The sequence below is a fragment of the Phalacrocorax aristotelis genome, chromosome 3 (genome assembly GCF_949628215.1).
Source record: "Phalacrocorax aristotelis chromosome 3, bGulAri2.1, whole genome shotgun sequence".
In the NCBI taxonomy this organism is placed as follows: Eukaryota; Metazoa; Chordata; class Aves; order Suliformes; family Phalacrocoracidae; genus Phalacrocorax; species Phalacrocorax aristotelis.
In genome coordinates this window covers 26713669-26734539 of record NC_134278.1, presented here as the reverse complement: position 1 = coordinate 26734539, position 20871 = coordinate 26713669, and the positions used below count along the sequence as shown (strand labels likewise).

The following is a 20871-nucleotide window of genomic DNA, read 5'->3' as shown; positions in this document are numbered from 1 at the left end:
TGGCAAGATACACCCACAGCTTAAGCTTATGCAAATGTGTATATAAACTGATGAAGACAGCATCTATAAAAGTCCATATTAATAATGACAAATCAGTTTATAATGTGTACTGACCATACTTCAATGGTTTTTCCTCATTCACAAGTAAGAAAGCAGCAGTATAAAATGATTCAGATGTTTCAATTTTTATTGCAAACCATATTTTAACTAAGGCAAATTGAAGAACATTTGCATTAACATTGCTTTCATTAGCTGTAGCATGATATACTAATAGTCATAGAAGCTTCAAATATGCAGCCTCATTTTATGGTCTTCCAGTTCTATTCTTCAATGCTTTCAAAGTTTTCTTCATGATTGGTGCAATTTCTTCAACAACAAAAAGAAGAGACCAGTTAGGATTACCACAGTGAGCAACTTAAAATGGTATTAGCATAATATTAAGCATATTAATAGACAGCAAGTTAAAGCAATTTTCTTCATAATCTTGGAAAACTCCATTTACTTTTGATAGGCTTCTTTCCATCTTGAGTTGTTATGCTTGAGCTAGAGCTTCCACTGTTGCTAGCAGGGATCAGATTCAGTGATGTGTTACTTCTGTGTCTGCTTTCTGGAATCCTTGCTCTTTTAAAACAAGGAAGTAAGAAAAAAGTTAGCTTTTGATATGAAACTACCGTTCTGGCTCATTTTGGAGGAAAAAAAAACAACTGATGACAAACATTTAAGACTTCACACCTCAAAGACAGTATTTTAACAAGTTGGTTCTATGGTACATTTAAAAGTCAGGATAATTCAGGTTAGAATGGACCTCAGGTGGTCATCTAGTCCATTTCCATTCTTACACATTTTTCCATTTATAGATTTGATGCATCTTATTTGTCTTTAAAATTAAATGATCAGAATTTGAGAGAGATCAAAATGTTTAGCAATACCACTGTCATTCACAATGCCCTGTGTTCTACTTTGTTCTTTGTGTTTATTTTCCTCTGAACACAGCTGAACTGCTAACTAGCCCTCTGCCAGAAATTGAGGGCAAATTTACACAAGTTTTCATTTTTGTTTGTTAGAGTAGTAATATCTAGGAAAAGACATGATAACTAACACTATATATGTTGGGATCCTCAATCAACAGGACAAGGACTGATGTAGTCACAGATACAGAGCTGATGCCTACTGCTAAAGACAGTTAAACCATCACAGCACTGATGTCACCAATCTGGGCAGCCTCATATGCCTCAGAGCCAGTCACTGACATCTGCTGCCAGTTATTTTATACCGCCGCATGCTGAACTGCAATCAGCAGCATGCTAAGGATCTGCCTGTCTGCCACAGGACCTTCTCAGCTCCTGCAAAACCAGCTTCTTCAGTGGAGATTTCAGCTGCACAAGTTCTACAACCTGCAAAACCAACAGCTTTTCAGAGGACATGGTCAAAGCAATGACGTTAAACTCATCATGCCTAAACCAACTTTTGTTTCTCAAGAAAGCAAAGCAACAGCCCTCTTAAGGCTGCTTTCACACAACAGCAGTTCTTCCTGATTTATAATGCCTGAATAAAAAAAAAATGCAGGCCTTTGAATACATCATTCAGTTACCGGTCCAGGGATTACTGGAGCAGAAAGGACATTTACACTACTGTACTTGAAGTACCTAAACTGGAAGGCTGGTCTGTCACAATGCAGATACAACCTCCCATAAGGCAAGTGAAAGCAAAAGCTAAACTCAAAGTGCCTTGAGCTACTGCCTTGGTAGGTGACTATCTTTTCACTGAAAACAGCAACAGTATGGAAAGAAACTTCCTAATTTAATCAGCTAAAGGTGCAGCTATAAAAACATCATACCTGGTATAAAAGCTGATTTTAAGAAGTTCCTACACCCAGGCTGTCATTCCTGTCCCATACCACCACCATCTTAAGCAGTAATCAAGGCTGCTTGACTAAGTCAAGCTCCTGAAATTCACAGAAAACACTTTCCCATGGTTTTGTAGGGGTTTCCCACCATCCCAGCAAACCCAGATCAGTTCAGTTACCTAGTTCATGTGCCTAAGACAGAACAGTTACTCAGCACAACTGCAGGTACTGCAACATCAGAACAGAAACAACTTAAAATGAGTCTACTGACATATTCAGTATACTGCCAATCTTGCATCACATTTGCAACAACTTAAGTTTTATCCTCCCTGATCCAAGTTATCTGTCACTGTTTACTCGCATACTTGTTCACCTGCATAACTGTTCCCTAATTCAGACTAATGAAAAACGTTCTACCTGTCACCTCCCCAAAGGGATACCTTTGAGAGATATAGTTGCAGAGCAGTTACACCAACATGGGAACAACCACAGGCAGTGGGGACAAGGGAGGGCACCATGCTCACCAGCAGCCACAGCAGAGTGCATGACTATGGCCTAAGATACCCGTGGTTCAGGCAGTATGAATACTCTCCATAGCTTTTATGGTCCAGCTGCTGGCATGTGGACTCACCAACCCATGGGGTGCTTCTGAATCAAACTGCTGATTTTTCTTTCAGACAAGAACAGATATTCAAACAGTAAAAACGAGCAGTCTGTCCCCACACAGTTGAGAAGGGAAGAAGAGATAGAAGCTGGTGCTACGCTGGTTTATCATCCTCTTGCAGCCATCCTCTTGGATACAAGAGGGTTCATTAGGCTGGCAGGAATGGTATGACAAACATCACATCTCAGCTTTGGTTCTCATGACTGTTGAACTACTCTGAACTAAGATGTCACAAAGAAAGTTTGGCTTTGTACTGTACAAAGTCAACATCTGAGGAACCAGTTTTCTGTTCCTCCAGTGACTAGCGTTGGCTACTGCTATAGACTGACTGTTCCAGATACTCCTTTAAAATCTACCAAAGCTGAAACCCACAAGAGTATTAGAAGTTGCTGAAATTCACTCTGGTCAGCTGACTGGGATTTTATGAAAGCAGAACATGTGAGGCTACTAGGCAGGTTTATAAGCACAAAACACCAACACTGGAATCTCCACAGGATATCGAGTGCTTTAGTGTAGTCTGAAGAAAAACAACAGCGTCCACTCACTCTCCAGCTGGGAGGGTGAATTCATCGCTGGCACTTTGGAGAAATTTGCGATGACAATGCATACACGGCAGAGGAGCATGCAAGACTTAAAAGGCAAGTTTAGTTTCTAGACACTAGCTGCTTAAAAAAGGAAAGTAAATAGACAGCTATTTATAACTTAAATGTTTTGCCAGCCACCTTTTGTACTGACAAAGACATCTAAATCTAAATTAAAAGCATACTACAGAACACTTACTTAAACTTCTCTATTGGATTAAGTTGGGTGACAGGACCTGCTGTCCTGTGGATTTCTTGCTGTCGGCGAATGCCCCTGGGTGGTTTTGCTGCACTGGTCACGTAAGCCAATTTTACTTGTCGGCCTAATACAGCAGCAAGAAGCAGAGGATATGTTACTTTTTCCCCTACTTTATGTTCAAAATATGGTTGCGTGGCAATTTGTAAGTTTAAATTGGGAAAAATATCATTCACAAAAGCAGAATCTGGTACCAAAGTAGTAAGTGAACCATGGCAAATCACAGACAGACTGCATGCAGCATTTCTTCACATTAACTTTGGTATTTGTAATTACATTTGTACTCTTTGCACTGTTGCTTAGAGTCCTCAGCCTAACGAGTAAGGTAAGATTTGTCTACTGTATGCTGCAAGTATTATGCATTAATGTATTGTATTAATGCATGTATTTGCTTTTTAAGCAACTTGTAAATTAAAAGGAAGAGTGTTCTTTCTTCATGTCTTCTAGAGATACAGCATTAGTGCTCAGTGCAAATCAATCACTAAACCCTACATAGTAAGTGTCAGGAATAGCAGAAGGCTGGGTTTTGTAATTGGAAAAGCTAACCACAGATTTTACCTTTTGGTTTCTCAGACTGAGCTGAAAGAATACTTTTTGTAAGAGTCTTCAGTTTTTCTTCTCTCTGATCGAACAGTCTCAAGTACATTTCACGCCAAGACTCATATTCCAGGATGCTCTCATTTTTAAAATCTCTCTGGCAGTGTTTCTTCCACAAGTGGTCAGACTCTTCTGTAAACATCTAGTTTCAACACAAGATATCTTAAATCAAAGATTTAAAAATAACATTTTCAAGAGTACCTGTTACCCGAGCCTGTAGACAAAGCCCAGTCCCCCAGTGGAGAAAGGTGCAGAACAGATTCCACCACATGCACTCTCACAGGTACTCCCAACATGGAGCATGGCAATACAATGCAGAGATGCTGACTTCAGCCTAGAAATTGCATAGCTTCAGATAGCAGAGCTCTATATTTAATGAGCCACGCTTACAGGCTGGACTTGTTTCCAACGCAGGCTCAGGCCACAACAGCTCTCAACTTTAGGCATGCAGAGAAGTGGCCAACTTGCACTACAAAGTACTACGGGCTCAGAATCTCAATGTCCAAATGCATCTTGGAGCTTAAGTCTTACCAGTGTAGATAAGAAACCTATCACACCATTAAACCTCACCCCAGGAACTTCCCCATTAGTATGTTTTGCAGCCTTAACAGTTTGTAATTTGAACACAGTCGGTTCTATTATGACTTTCACAGCTATTTCAGTGGTAAATACTGTGGCCTCTTTTTTTCCTCCTTACTTTTAGAAATAAATATTTTTCTACCCACAGTGCTTTTCACTTAGTTATCAGTAATAATTCTCCCAAATGCTTTAAATCCTGACACTTGAGAAAGTGAGGCCTGATAATGACAGCTGAATTCAGAGAAAAAAATATGCAAGACAGAAAACCAGTGTAGCCCATGGAGAATATCAAAAGGTGTGCATGGAAGGCGGAAACAGGTGACCCCTCCTCTGTGGTTCCCTGAATTTAACAAGGCAAAATTTACCGGATTACATTCTTCTATTCGAAACAACTGCTCTGGTGTGCAACGTGTTAGCACAGGCTCAAGAATTTCAAAGGGCACACCTCCTACTTCATGTAGTACTACAAAAGAGTACAGCATTTTCAGTATCTCATTTATTTTACTCAGTGGGTGACACCACTTGAACAGTTTAAACAAAAATACAAGTTAATTTTAGCAAGGGCTAACAGAACACATTTTGAAGTCAGACTATGAAAACATTTATAAATCAGCAGTTCCATACTGACTGACAGTTATATTTGAGGATGGAGAAAGCATCTTTGATTAGCTATTGCCCCATCTTTACCAATGTGCATCATTCCCCTCTCTGCCTATGCAAGGGAATAAAAAATTTCTTGATCACTCATTCTAATTTATGTAAACAAACATCTTGGAGGGAAAAAAAATCAGCAGGCTTTTTGGCTTATAATTTATAGGACATTGTATTTTAACTGAAATTGAAACTTTAAAAATGGTAAGCTTTCAAAACAAAACTACATTTTAGCACGGCCATAAATCCATTCTTTTAAGTGCCTTTCAACCTGCTCTGAGTCACTGTTTGTAGGGAGGGGCAATATCTTAGGTCAGTTGCTGGCATAGAAAAAAAGAGAAGTCTGATACACTTTCAGGCACAGCCTGCTACAAATCCCTTAAAGTACTCACAATCAATATTATTTTGAAGCACACGGATGCACTGTTCGTACAGCGTAAGCATCTTTGAGAGACAGATTGTTTTAGAGCCAGAGTAAACTTGCATTTTAGAATTCAGTCTCCGTCCTGTGAATTGAAATGGTTCACTGACTTCCTGGGGTGCTTCTACAACAGGTGCTAGAGAAGCTGCAAACAAAACATCAGGCAGGGTTTCCTTTACCTCCTGTCATTTTACAATGCTTAAAACGTTCACCTTTGAGTGAAACACAAATGGTAGGACACGTGTATATTCATTTTTCTTGAAATACAAAAGCTACTGCGTTACAGTTTGGGGCCTCTACATGTACTATGTTACTGAAGTCCATCATCCAACACCAAGACAGCATATACATTGCAAATTAGCTGCACCAACTCAAATCAGACTTACATTATTTAGCTCAGGTCTACATGAGCTGTATTCACATCTAGATTAATTTGCTACCAGTCTACAGCACATTATTGATCTTCCTGAGTTATCCTAGAGAAGCCAGAAGCTGCAATAGCAGTGACATTTCAAAACCAGAATGATATAAAACCACAGAAACCTCACAAGACCTGCTATGGGAACCAGTCACACTTTGTCTCACCTAGATATAAAGATGCTAGCAAGTTCCTAGGCCAAAACTTAGAAACTATTTGTTTTATATTTGTTTTTATTTTGGTTTTTATTTATTTTACCTAAGATAATTTCTACTAAGTCTTTGCCTGCTATAAGGTATAGACAGGAGTAAAGATAAATGGAGCCACCCAATCTATGCCTTCTCTACATTTGTGGTCATCTTCCACAGTATTTCTTTACTCAGCAAGCCATAAGAGAGAAGCCTTGATAATTCCCTTCAGTTTCAGCATGATTTCTACAGAGGACAAAGTGAAGGTAAGGCCTTTCTTTGCCATGGACAAATGAGCTAATACAGTTTTTTAGGAAAGGGAATAAAGGCATCTCTACATAGAGCTTTCAAAACCTGCACTGTTTCACATTTATCAGCCTTGCACATTACTTACCTTTAAAGTCTGCAGCATATGTAGGAGATGAGATTGAGATGCCTGTCAGAAATTTAGGCAGTGGAGTATTAAGAAGATCTTGGAGGGATGCAACCTTGGCCTGTGCACAGACAAGGAAACATTGCTTCAACACTACAAATTTTGAGTTTACTGAGGCTTAAGATAAGCTACAAACGCCCCCCCCCTTAACCAAACTCCAAAGTTAACTAGAATAACTAGAATTATTGCTTTTCTGTACTAAAATTTACTCATTGGATTACTTTTCAGTGTATCCTTTCATACTCTACTTACCAAGACTAAATCACAAGAGGAACTTAGTGGGATATCTGCAATCAGTGCATGAAAAGAGATTAAAGAATGGAGCAGACGTGTTCAGCAAACAGAATGAGACAAAACTGCAAGATGACAAAACCACAATTAAACGTTTAAAGGCAAACTAAATGCCATCCTGAAATATAAGAAACAGCTTTATTCCTGGTGCTATCAAGTCTCCTGTATTGTGCTGGATAAGCCATTTAGCCTAAAGTTTTCAGATAACCCCTTAGAAAGGGATTTAAAGATGCAGCAGTCTGGTATGTACACGTCGCTACAAATGCTCAGCATTATGTACAACATCTAAATTGGGTCTTAAGTTGTAAGCCACACAATTACAGCCCCAAACTTGCATCTCTCTGAGCTTCATTTCACTATCTTTAATAACTTTCCACAACTGCTTGAACACCCAAGATTTTTCCTTAGTTTATCCTGGAGTATCATACATAAGCCTCTACATTAATGTTGTTCCACTTGGACAGAAGATACCACATTCAGATCACAGACCTTCCACAATAAATAAAGCCTGGGGCTTTCACATCAGAGTAAAGATAAAAGACTGAAGAGACCTCTAATTCCCAGTGCACAAAAGGTCTTCTTTTAAAAGGTCTAATTAGTACACGTTTAGATCTACCTTGGCTCAGAGAAGCTACTTAAGCTTCTTCCACTTAAAGGGACTAGGATAGTTCACATTATGAACATGTATAAACTATTTTTATACGCAATACTGTGGTTCACATCAATGCATTAAAAGAAGAAAGTTCAGTTCCACTGCAGACCTTAACATTCACTATTAAAGAAACACAGCATCTGATAACACAAAGAGCTACCACAGTCACAAACCATGCCGGTCAATGGAAGAAGGGGACATCTTTCCAAAGGGAAGGACCTTTGCTTTGCAGGTAAAAAGCAGATTAGCTTACATGGATCAAAGACTATTGCCATATTAGAAATCGTCCTGAAAATACAAGTCAAATGTAAACTGCCAGCGTGCAACAAACAATCTTTTTTTGCCTCAATTATTGCAATTATTAGCAATTGCAATGCAGCTGGTATGCCGGAGCCATGCAGTCTGTTGCTTAAAATAAGTACAGCTGAATTCCACTGAAAATAAGAGAACAAAGCACTTGCTCCTCTGCAGTTTATTTGCTATTATCTCAACCATGCAGTGGTTTACCTTTTTATTTGGAGCTTCTGATTGATCTTCCTCACATTTTTTTACATCTTCCAACCCCTCTTTTGCATGAGAAAATTTTGAAGTAGGACAAGACTTCCTCTTTCTTTTTTTGATAACCTGATCATAATTAAGATAAGATTCAAAAGACATAGTAGGTGGTTCAAACTCCTCATCACTAGTTAATTTGGCTTTGCTTTTTAGGACAAGCTTTTGTTTTGGTTTCTTCACAGACTCAGGATTTCTCTGTTTGGAAGCATCCTTACTAGTTTTTTTCTTCAGGGGTGATACATCTTTATTGGCTACAGAGGAACACTGCTTTTCTGAAGCTTTTTTGCCATCTGTGGAGGTTGACTCTTTGTAGTCACTTTCTTTAGCTTGAGGATTGGTACCCTGGCAAGTATGCTTAGAACCACTGCTGCTACATTCTTCATTATTACATTCTTTTTGAGACTCAGCATCTCTACTTCGGTCTGTCTTTTCACTACAAGTACGCTGCTTATTCAACTTTTTAGAAATGGCAGTGCTCTTGGAACTTCTGGAGGCCAGTATGGATGCTTTGGACTTCTCTGAAGGCTTAATCTCCTTTGAAACTGAAGATTTTATCTCATCTTTTTCCTTTTCAGTATTTTGTTTTCTTCCTCCGTAACCACTGCAACATAAAAAAAATAATCACATCCCATACTACATCTTGAACAATCAATCTTTTTAACTGCATTAATAAAACTAAAAGCATTAAGTCACACCATGTGTCATAATTTTACAAGACCCAGAACTGTGTGCTGCTGCGCTCTTGTTCTTCCATTATCAGTACAGAATCCCAGAGAAACAGCTCAAGTCCAGCTCTGCTAAATGCTACAACAACAACTGACAGCAAGACAAGTGAGGAGTAAGGACATAACCATCAGTAGGAAAACATGCCTGACTACTATTTGCTTATAATGTGTTGGATACCCCTTTTTACACATGTTTCCCTGCATGCTTTATAACACAGACATGGTACATGAAGTAATAAGGAGGCAGAGAATTTGCAACATGCTCTGTAGGCGACAGAGATTACAACACATCAGCCTTTACACTTTGCTTATCACGGGTTCTTGTACTTCACTTTCCTGTTTGAACAACTTCAGATTTAAAATGCACTAGTTAGTCAATCTAAACCTTTGGCTTTCTCAGCTCAACTGCCTCAAGTTGTTGGAGGTCCACAAAACATCTAAAGTGCAGTCACCCTGGCCATGGCAGGGGCGGCTGCTTCATTCTGCGAAGAAATCTCATCTCTTCAGTGTGACTCCTCCAATATTGCAAGACCCTCTCTGTCCTCAAGAACATTAGAGGAAAGCCCTCTATATAGCCAAATCACTGGAGAGCTGCCTCATTTAACCACCCATCTGGGAAGAAAGAGCAAGCTTCCCACTTCCCTGAGGAAATGCAGAGCAGTGCCCATGCAAGTGGCTTAGTCCCACTTGCATCAGCTGGGAGCAAACAACTTGTGCCAGTCAAAACAAATAAACAGTTGAAGTCTTTGAGTATAGCTGACTAATTGTCCAGTACTTGCTCTGATTTGTTTTCTGCTATCTTACAAAAAGACAGATTTATTTCATTCAATTTATGCATTAGTCCTAATGCACATTTGCCATTCCAAACACTTCCCTAAGCTTTCCAAGCTGTATTTTATAAAGTTACACCACAGTATAATTAACTTCTACAAAAAAGTTAGTTCACACCTACCGTCTATTTTCTGGAGGAATAAGTTTTTTCCATTTTTTCACCAGGGTTTTAGCTACATTCCCCGCAGTGGCATGTTTCCTAAAACTGTTAACTGTTTTGCCTATGCCAGTTTCCTGTTGAAAGTGCAAGAAAGATGGGCAGAATGAAACAACTATCATCCCAAATAAAACCTTCTCTAAAACTGCTACAAACACCGTTAGCCTTATGGTACTCAGAGAAGCCTTATGGCAGCTAAAGAAATAATAAATGCATGCACTCTTTACACGGCAAACAGAATTGAAGAAAAGGTACATAATTATACCCAAATACACAGAACAAAATGCAGTCTTAATTCATAAAACTAAGAGAAGTCATTTTCCTCTGTTAAATGTATGTATTTCAAGAATTTTACTTGGGGGCATAAGCATTCTAGCCAAAATGCATACTGCCCCAGCTAATTGGATTAATCAATTCAAATTCTCTTCAGGCTTATGCAGGTACATTTTAGTGTGTTAGAGAACACATACGATGGATGTATTGTAATGTAAAATGCATCTCAACCAGGATTAGTATGGGGTAGAGGGGTCAGAGGAACAGAGTTCATATGACTAAACTCAGTCTCAGCCACAGGGAGAGGGGGAACAAAACAAAACAAAAAACCTACACCTTGACATTTAAAACCTGTCATTTTCTGTACTGGGGGAAACCAATTATTTTCACATTACCACTGTGCTTTCAAATCTTGTTCTACTGAGTTTTATGTTGTCGAAACATAACTATCTTGCAGACATTGAGTGTATCATAGATGATTTTTAATACTGTATTATCAGTAAGTGTCTCTGATTCATGAACGCTCATTTTTACGATGCATACAAAATCTGGAATTCATAGGTTAGCAGCAACCTGTTAATGCTCTTGTTGACTACTGAAATGATACTTCTGTGAAGTCTGAGCAAGAGCTACTCCCACAAAACTGGCTCACACCTTAGAAAGGACTCCCTTAATTTCACTTGAAGGAGTTTTAGATACTATATAATTTTAGCAATACTGGTTCGATAGGTCAGTGTATTGCAAATAGATGCAAGAAATTTGGTGGGATTATTTCCTAATGCTATTTATGTTCTTCAAATGCATTAAAAGTACGTGGAGCCCTCAGTTTTAAGCCATCACTTTCCTCCATTTGACTTGAAGGTTTCCATCAAAGTCTGTCACATTATAAAACACGTAAGTTTGCTTGGAACATTGTCTCCAGAAGTCCTTTGCATTTTAAACAACTAATTGCAAGATTAGATTATTTTGTTTCTCAATAAAAATGCATAAATATTGCTGTATTCCAGTAGAAGTCTACTTGTGTTTAGGCAGACAAATGCTTTTTTTGCCTAAGTCAGCCAAATACCTTAATTACCATATTTTTCCCTTACTCTTTAAAGAGCTCTGTCACAAAACACCCCACATTTTTCTTCTTCCGAAAATACAGGCACATTGCTTATAATATCTAGAAGCTTCATAGACCAGCGTGAAAATTTCTAATATAAAACTTGATAGGATGCAGCACAGATAAGGGTACAAGTCTCAAGTAACCCTACTCTATAACATGGGATGCCTGCTCTTTAAATGCAAGAAACTAACCTTGAACTGGTAATAAAAGGCAGAAGATATAGATAACTGGCCTAAAGAATGGTTCGCCCATATTTGCTTTGTCTTAAGTATGGTCTTGAAAGCAGTTTTACAGTGAGAAGAAACCAACCCTGAAGTGCTCTCTCTAGGCTCAGATTCCTGCTCAGTACTACCCCTGACTGCATAATACTGCATTCATCAAGTTGTATGCCCAGCTTCCAGCTGGCTTTTGGAAAGGGCTCCATGGTTCCTTGTACAGAGCTCTAAACAATGATTAGGAGTTAAAATTACAAATGCAACAGTGCTCACTGCTTGTATGATTGCAGACCCTGACATTTACACAGTAATTCACTATGGAAGAGTTTAATGTCTTATTGGTCACTTACCACTAGAATATCCAATGATATATCCAAATCCTGTAGTACCTTAAGTGTTTTTATAATCTGGAAGGAAACATTAGATTTTTTTAAAATTCTATTTAATTCTAATTATTTTAATTCTATTTTTTAATTCTATTCTGTTCTTCTCATTCTTATTCACATGTTTAATCAAGAAATACTCAGTGTTAAGAGGACTATCCAGTAACTCCATGAAAGTGTAAGTACTCCTTTACTGCAAATCAGGGCTGTGCCTGAAGGCTGTGCTGTGAACAACTACAGTTCTGCCAACCCCCCAGATTTCAGTAATACCAGAAAATCCACTAGGTATGAATTTACCGCTTACAGAGGTTACATTACAGATCAGTAATACAATAGTACAGGGTACATATGTATGCCCACACTCTTCATGTAGCAGCGACCCTCATTTGTCACAGAAGAGATAGAAAAGCTGCATTATGAGAACCAGCGCTATGCAAAAAGCAGCAAGGCTCCTGGCACATCTCCCAGTCAGCAGCACTGCTCCATCAGCCTGGGCCAAGAAAGGACAGAGCTGATGGGAGCCCAGTTTGCAAAAAATAAGGTATACGACACCCCAGAGTCTTGCAGCTGGCCAGACACAAGCAATTTGCCTTATCTTTCACAAACTTCCATGAAGCTGTTATGTAGATGACAGAATTAATGTGGAACTGAAGTAACAGCATTTCTTAAGAGTTTCACAAAGCCTGGAACACTAATCAAATTTTTCAGATCATTGTCACTTCTAAATGCAATGGCAGGAACCTGCAGGAATGCAAAACAGACTACCCAGAACTGTTTTAACTGTAACAGCAGCTACGATAACTTAAATAACTGTTGAACTGCCATTTATCATACTAGATATTGCTTCTGACATGGTGTTGCAGGAATTAGAAGAGGTACTAAAATAAGTGAGTAGCAAACTTGAAGAAGCAAACAGCACTGGGGGGATTTTTTTTTTCTACAGTTGTTCTAAATTTCATTGTTCCTGTAATGCATTAGTAGTGGAACCCCACACTCGACACTGAATTTCATCATGTACAGTGGGCATGCAGTTCTTCCTGTAAATCATCCACCCTGCAATCGTGTTTCTGAGACCTAGAGAAGTAGAGGGGAAATGCTTCATAGCCTGAGAACACATGAGAAAAACTGTAACAGTAAGACATACACCTAGGACCAGAGGTAACAAATCAACTTTCTCGTAAGAAGTTCAGCTAACTACAAAATGTCAGAATACCTACAAAAAAAAGCTTCCTGACCAAAATTTTGGAACCAGTACGAGAGCCATGTGAAGTTCTGTTCATCTGCTATTTAAGGATAACGTATTCCCTGAGCCAGCAAGTTGAGTCAACAATATATGCAATGAGGTTAAAAACAACTCTGCATCTCAAGAGAGCTACTCTTAAAGACAATACAAGTTTAACATGTAACATTTTTTTTCCCAGACACTTCACAGGTACAGACTACATATTTCATGTGCTGAAGACTTTTTCTAAATAATCCCCATCAGGAAGTGTGTTGCAGAGACACTTAGGTAAAACAAATAATTGTTCACAACATTTATCAATATCATTAGAAACCATGTTATCAGTGTCAGGTTAATTTTCTTATTGAAAATATCCCCATTCATTTGATTTATTTTGCAATCAAAAGGACATAACCCATTGCTGAGGAGATATATTGTGCTACATAGAACGGCTAGATAATCAAGCAGTGTGAACTACTAGGAATAAATCCGATAGCCCAAAGACAATCCCACACACGGAAGAATGCCAAAAGATGTTTTCATCAAGCTGCAAGGAGAATGGGGGTTTTGAACTACGTTAATTCATAAAGCCGAGTTCATTTCAGAAGAACAGGTTCAGGAAGCAGGCAAGTACTATTCATACAACTTCAAAACAACAGACTAAATTACAAAAGCACCTAGATGACAAGCATGTCTGAAAACAGTCAGCACATTTTAATGAAACACAAAACTTCCAGTTTTCTAAATGAAAGACTACACTGTTCCTTTTGCTTTCTTGAAATGTGTATCACATTTGGCAAATTAAGACAAACAAGAGGGTTTCATTAAAAAGAAAATAGAAAGCATTGATCAAACACACTGACCATTCTTTTGGGAGAAGCAATCCTGATCTCTCAAAAGGAGAGAATTGCACTTAGGCTGCAGTGAGATTGGCAGCTACACATATACAGGACTACCAAAGGAGAGAGTGCTCCATTTGCCTTGTACTTGCAATCTAAGTGGCAGCATCCAGCCTGCCAGGAGGAACCACTCACTTCCAAGCCCCTAGCACTTAAAACCAAACTTACTTACAGACACAAAAAACAAGCAAAAATAATTTGTGGCAAACGTCAGTAACAGCAGAGGAGCTTTATTTACCCTATTTGCTGGAGAGTTTTGATTTTTTCTATTAAAGACTAGCAGGGCTGTTTGCTTTTTAAGGCACAAATACCAAGCTCCGATACCTATCAGACTTTGGTGAAGGCCACAGAAAGGTATATCGTGAAACGTAAGACACAGTAGGGCCCATCACTGAAACTAAAGCTTGTTAGAAACACAAACTTTGGTGTCATTATATTTATATGGTGGACCATGACATTTAAAACATAAGGCAGAAAGAGAAAGTAATTAATCTGAAGTCTGTTCTAAGCAAGCCTTCAAAAACAAAGTGAAGACTGACTGTTGAGCTGCCTTGCTCTAACCATATCTTTTACCATAGCATTTATAGCTCATCTGGCTCTTATCTCACTGGACTGTACCCAGTAATTTTTTCCCAAGTCCTTCCATATACCTCCATGGATTTTCAGTGCATTTTAACTTGCATACCACTATCAACTATACCCTTATGGAAAAGCTCTCTTGACTTTAAAAGAGATGGTAATCTTTATTAAAAAAATAATGGAAACATAACAACTATTTCTATATGATTCCTGAACTGTTCTATACAATTCCTAAATACATCTCAATTTCTACAAGATGAGTCAAAGCCTTGAGGATTGTTGTTTTTCCAATAAATAGCATTCCAAGCAAGCCCAAGACACAGGTCTTCCTGCTATGTAACACACAACAGAAGCAGAGCCTTACGGACAAACTGAGAGCCAGCACATGCATACCAGTGTGACACAAAAAGCAAAGGTGACAACAGGCACAAGGGTGAACTAAGATGAAGGGGAGAAGGGAAAGCAAGCAGGCATTCAGAAAGTAGGGAGCAGAGGTAATAAACAACAGGTAAGAAGCACGTGAGCAAACAAAGTTTTCCAGAGACAAAAATTAAAAGCAGAGTAATGACAACACATCCCAGGTACACCATGTTTGTTCTCTTCCCACACCAGTGCTGCTCCAGCCTCCCTTTTATGAGTGCTGTACAGTCACCTCACTTTTCGTAGCTGACCCTGGGCCCTCAAGAAGGATAGGGCCCATTAACAGGTCCCCAGGCCATCTGTGGCCAAGGGACTGACTCAACATTTCACTGTAACTCCTTGCTTTCTCTCCTTCCCTCCTCTTCCTCGCTCACCACCTGCATCTCTCTCTCAAAGGGATCCTTATGATTGTTTAGCCTCTTCTTGTCTGTAACACAGCCCGTAAAATTTCATCCAGTGGTAAGTCCATAACTACTTCTGTTGCTGAAAGAGTACCAGGACTTTGAAGACAACACATTAGAAAAACCAAATGTATTCCCAAGCGAGTCATTCCTATGCCCTCAGTAAAAAGAGTATCACCAAAAACCAACCGTCCAGTTTTGCTTTCAGCTACTGAATCACGCTATCTTTCTGCTGAACAAAGGAATCTTCTTCCAAACATCTTGTACAACACAGAAATGTAAATGCTAATCACACATTTTACCTCAGTTCTTTCATTTCAGGAAGTAATGCTAGCCAGAGCTATAGCCATTCTTGAGCTGTCTTGCTATCCTTCCAGCTTCGCAGTGTGGTTTTTAAAAAACCACAGTCCCCAGAACAGGACATAATATTCCTGTAATTGTCCCACTAATACTATATAGCGGTAATAACATAACCCTGCTAAGCTACCCAAAGATACCATTTATTCCATAAGCCACTGCACTGTACTGCAATTTCATGCTCAACCAGTAATACATCAGAGCTCCAAATCATTTTCTGAGTCAATGCTTTCCAAAATAGTCTCCCATCCTGAGTGACCTATATACACAGCTCCTAGCTGTGACTTTCCACTGAGCCACGTTAAAACATGTGTTGCTCAAATGAACGTAGCCTAACACATGACCAAAGTTGGTTTCTAGAAGAGTCTTCATTTGACACAAATTACTTCAGTATTTGTAGTATTTCCCTACAATGCTTGCTGTCTTCTAAATTAAGAAAGATTTGAGTAGCATCACCTCCCACCTACAAAAAAGCCACCAGAAACCCACAACCAAAAACCACAAATCAACATCATTTTCTGATGAGGTCTGGCACTTATTTTTGGTGAGTGCAGCCGAAATCTATTTTATGTATTGCATCAGGTCCATAACATTGCTACTGTAATCATCATCATCATACAGAAGCAAGTCACATGCAAATCTCTTAAGGCATTTATTTATAACAGTTAGTGTAAGCTGAATATAATTTGAGAAAAATTTGGGAGTACATATCTACATCAAGTCTCATCAAGTGACATGGATCATGGTACCATCCTTTATTTCTATACCAATTACAGCTTATATGTAACATCATGCAGCTGCTCAACACACTTCTTCATGATCAATGTCAGTGAAGAACATTTCATTTACCTTTATAAACAATAGCAGAGTATTTTCCTGTCCTGCTGAACTACTGTAGTACCTTGAGCATCATCCAATACCTAAATCTTTAGTTCCGTTCATTCTTTCATCAGCTATCTGAAAACTCACTGAGGTAGTTATCAAGCCTCACACATTAAGAAGCTTTTGACATGAACAATCAATGTTCTGCATCTCCCCTGGTTGCTACAAGATCGGAAAGTATTTAACGGTTATTAGAAAGTGTCAAAACAAATACTATTCTCAAGTATGGAAAAGAAATATTTGACAACATCAATACTTACATACATGTCTGTAGTATATTTTTATTTTTTCCACACATATGTAAAACTTTCCTCTTTGCCTTTAAACACAATAATCACATATTTTCTATTACTAGATTTACCTTTTATTAGCAGTGCATTTTATGACTGCAAGTTTACGGCTATCAGTTTCTCACTTCCCCTACCACTCCTTAGCCCGTTATCCATAAATATTTCTATTTCCCTAGACACAGTTTTACCAGGGACAGCAGAAGTGCTGCAGCACCACCATTAGTCTCACTTTATGCAGCACATGCTTGTAGTCATGCACATAAAAACTGCATCTCCTCCCTTAACAGATCCAAATCTGCCAGGGCTGTTCACATTTTTCATTTCAGTTGAACGTGTTTTGAAACTTACAGTTCTGGGATCACTTAAAAATTAATTACCTCTAGAACTGTTTCTTTCTTTTCCCTTTCAATCTCTTGTTCAGAATAGCATATCAACATCAAACCCAAACATTAAAAAATGCAAAGACTATAATATCTGATAACTTCTGTATGAAAAAGAAGAAATTTTAGGTTCATTGAACTGCAAATTAAAACATCTGAAGAAGCACCTGGACTGATATTTGTATTTCAGACAGATATAGTCTACAACACTAGCATTCACAAAGATAAACCATCATTGACTAATAAAATCAGTATTTCCTATATATGCATACACACACACACTTAGAAAACACAATAGGTATGATTAATAACTAAGCTTTTCAAGTTCATTAACTACCAAATACAATGTAGATTAAGTTTTACTGCCACCCTCTGCCTCCAAATGCTTCCACAAACTTGAATGAAGTTTTAATCTTAAAAACCTATCATTGCAATTGTGTTCTGTACTTTCAAACTGAATTTAACCCTCAAAAAACCAAAAAAACCCCACACCCACTTTTTTGAATACACCTTCTTCAGTCAAACGTGATTTATTACTTCAAAAAACACAGAGGCCACTTTGGCACATACTGCTTTGGTTCCATTCCCTTCAGAGTCCAGGCTGCCGCTCTTTTTTCCCCCCACTGCCCTGGAACCTGTGCTTATCTCCCTGTCTGCCTCTCAGTACCTCAAGAGTGTCAAGCATAGCTTCCGTAGGCTGCTCTGATCCATCTCCCCACTGATGGCTGCTTGCTCCAAGTATTCCTTATCTAGCCCTTGCAGCTACTGAGCCGCCCCGCTCTCCTACGGAGGCTGTTTCATTTCTTTCAGACCTAAGAGCAGCTTTGCTGGTCTTGAACCAGGAATAACAATGCTAGGTGGCACACCTCCCACTCTTGCTGTGCACCATTAAAACAAAGCAGAAACACCTGTTTCACTGAGAAAAGCTCTTACGAACACAGAAATTGCACCCCAGCTGCTCGCTGTGTTTTGACCTTCTGGCCACGCTGGCAAGCCTTCACATAACCAGTGCTAGCCATTACATGCAACGACATGACGCCCAGCTTTGGCTGTCCTTCTCCTCAGCTGACTGCACGCAGGGCCCCTTGGCCACCCGCAGAAAGCTTCAGCCCTTACCCACCCGGAAATAACCACGCGTGACCCAACCACTACCCAACGCTCCTGCAACCCCTCCTGGCCATGACAAGTGAGGGAAACAAAATGTAGACACCGGGTGGCGCCTCGCAGGCGAGCTCCCCCCCGGGCGGCCCAGGGGGCCGCGCTCGGCTCAGGCGCCCCGCTCCCTGCCGGGCAGGGCCGGCAGCCAGCCCCGAGGGGGGCAGCCCGGGCCCCCAACGCCTCACCACCGGGCTTACACCGCCCGACGCCACTCGCACTGCTGCGGCATTACATCGGTACACGTAAGCATACAGAGTATGCGTTAAGAGCCGGCGAAGGGCAGCCCCCCGGCGGCGGGGCGGGTACCTCCGCCGGCTGCTCCGCGCAGGCCAGCCGCTCGTTCAGCTCCAGCACCCTCCGCCCAACACTCCACCCCTCCGCCATGGCTGCCCGAGCCATTCGGTCCCCCCCTCGCCCCTTTTGTAGCCGCCATGGGCGGCGCTGCAGCCAGACCGGGCTGGGCCAGGCCGGGCCTTCGGAACGCGGGCTAGTAGCGGCGCCTGTCCCCGTTCCCGCTGTTTTCTCAGCCCGCTCCTGGGCTTTGTGCCCGTCGCCGCGCCCTCCGAGCCGCCCCACGCCTACCTCTTGAGGTTCCCCTGGGGGTTTTACGGACGGGGGCCGATGGCCAGACCCTGGAGGGTGCCGGTGCGGGCAGCCTCGGCCTGAGATCTGGTCTCCTGTCCCACAAAGGCAGGTGCAACCAACAGGGCCTGGCCCGAAGTGGCTCTTCCCTGCCGGGCTGTGTACCGATAGCTGCAGCTGACCCGATAGTTCCGTACCAGACTGTTAACAATTATAAAGATTACAAGCACTTCTTTGTTCTGCCTCTTTCGATTTTATTTAAATATGCAGTGTGGTACCGAACAAGCAGAGCTGTAATTGAAGTAAGGCTATGGAGGTGAGTCGGTGGAACAGCAGCCTGCCCCAAGAAGCACCATGGCGTGCACTCTTACCCAGCAAGGCAGGTCCATCAGAACAGCCATGCCAGCCTCAGGAGAAGATGTGAGAGGTCTCTGCCCTCGGCGTGCACTAGGTGGGACACTACTAGCATCAGTCTTTGCACTTGCTCGTGCAAACTTGTTCAGTTACTTGTTCAGTCAGGTAGTGTCTGTGGCATTTCTGTCGTCCATGCGTGGCCACAGGGCTGCTTAGCAGCCGTTAAGCACGAAGGCGCACGTAGGGGTAGTGAGGCCAAGCCCATGAAGACGGGACTGGTGCCCACAGGCACCCTACTGCAGTCCTAACCTGCAGGTGAAGACAGCACTCAGGCTGAAGTGGGCATCCTTTTCTTTCTGTCCTGCCTTATTTACAGCCTGATGGCTAATGCTTTTTTTTTTTTTGGTGGGGGGTGGGACAGAGCACTTTTGGGCCCTGCAACTTTCCATATAACTCCTCTGTTACCTAGGGTCACAAAAAAGGTAGGACAGAGAGTTGGTCTTTCGTCCTGCATGAACTGCATAGCTGAAACAGGATCTCTCTAATGGAGCTTGCTGGGGCTGAGCATGTGCTTGAATGACTCCAAGCTGAAAGAGTCCCTCCTCAAAACACCTATGGGTTTGCATATTTCCTTGGAAGTTAATGTAGATACAATTGAAATAAATGTATAGAACACCTTTCACTCTTTAGAGCAGTGGTTGGGGGAAGTGTTAAAAAGAGTGTATCTAGTCTGAATTACAGGGGAATTTTAAGAAGGCAAAAGTCTGGTATTTGCACGTTAGGGTTACTACTCTTGCAAAATAGATCTTATTACAGCTTGGCACAGCATATAGCGAATGTATCAGTAGGGAAACCAAAATAGCTGGTAGGGCAATACAGTAGGTAGAGCGCTCAGGCTGGATACAGAAAAAACAAGCCCAGGTCCCTGTTGCAACCTGGCTCTTGAGTTCCCATGCTCATCTTTTTACAGGAATAATTAGCTCATCTTCACAGCGTATAGAGACTTCATCAACGCTGCATTAAAATTGGCCATCCGCAGCTAGTTACTCTTTCTTTATTTTTCTGGCTCTAATAGTATGAGATTACTTACACAAAGTGGCATTTATGCAGAAGTCTTGGAAGAGATTCAGCCCACACCAGCATTATGGTTAAAGTCATCTTTGAGTAGGGAAGCTGAGGCTCAGATTGTCATATGGATTATGCGATTGAAGCTGGGTTTCCCATATATTGTCTCAAAGCCTTAATTATCAAATTACTGGGTTTTCTGGGATGAGGAAAACCTCCTTGCTGCACTTCTGCCCAATTATTCTGAAAGATCATGATTTCATACCAGTGAAGAAGAAAATATTTAAAATCTCAAAAGCTTTCCTAGAACAAGAAAAATGTTTCTGGCCCAGATCTAACTGCAGCCTTTCTCATATCACCTGCCATAACTGGCACAGGAAAGAATTCCAAGTTTACTTGGTCCTTCAAAACTGCCAGCCAATGGATCATTATGAGGATTTGTTTGTTTGGCATTGATG

General features: G+C 40.6%; 1 protein-coding gene across 1 annotated transcript; it reads right to left on the bottom strand.

Moving 5' to 3' along the window:
- Nucleotides 1-246: 246 nt before the first annotated feature.
- Nucleotides 247-19395, bottom strand: LOC142055602 (uncharacterized). The gene is made up of 12 exons (XM_075089726.1): nt 19366-19395; nt 18719-19195; nt 11792-11893; nt 9810-9922; nt 8085-8733; nt 6596-6695; nt 5567-5740; nt 4889-4986; nt 3906-4086; nt 3291-3414; nt 503-621; nt 247-366 (listed from the first exon to the last, which is right to left on the bottom strand). Exons 1-12 carry the CDS (start codon nt 19393-19395, stop codon nt 305-307), a joined length of 2229 nt encoding a protein of 742 aa, XP_074945827.1. The 3' UTR covers nt 247-304.
- Between the last annotated feature and the right edge of the window lie 1476 nt (nt 19396-20871).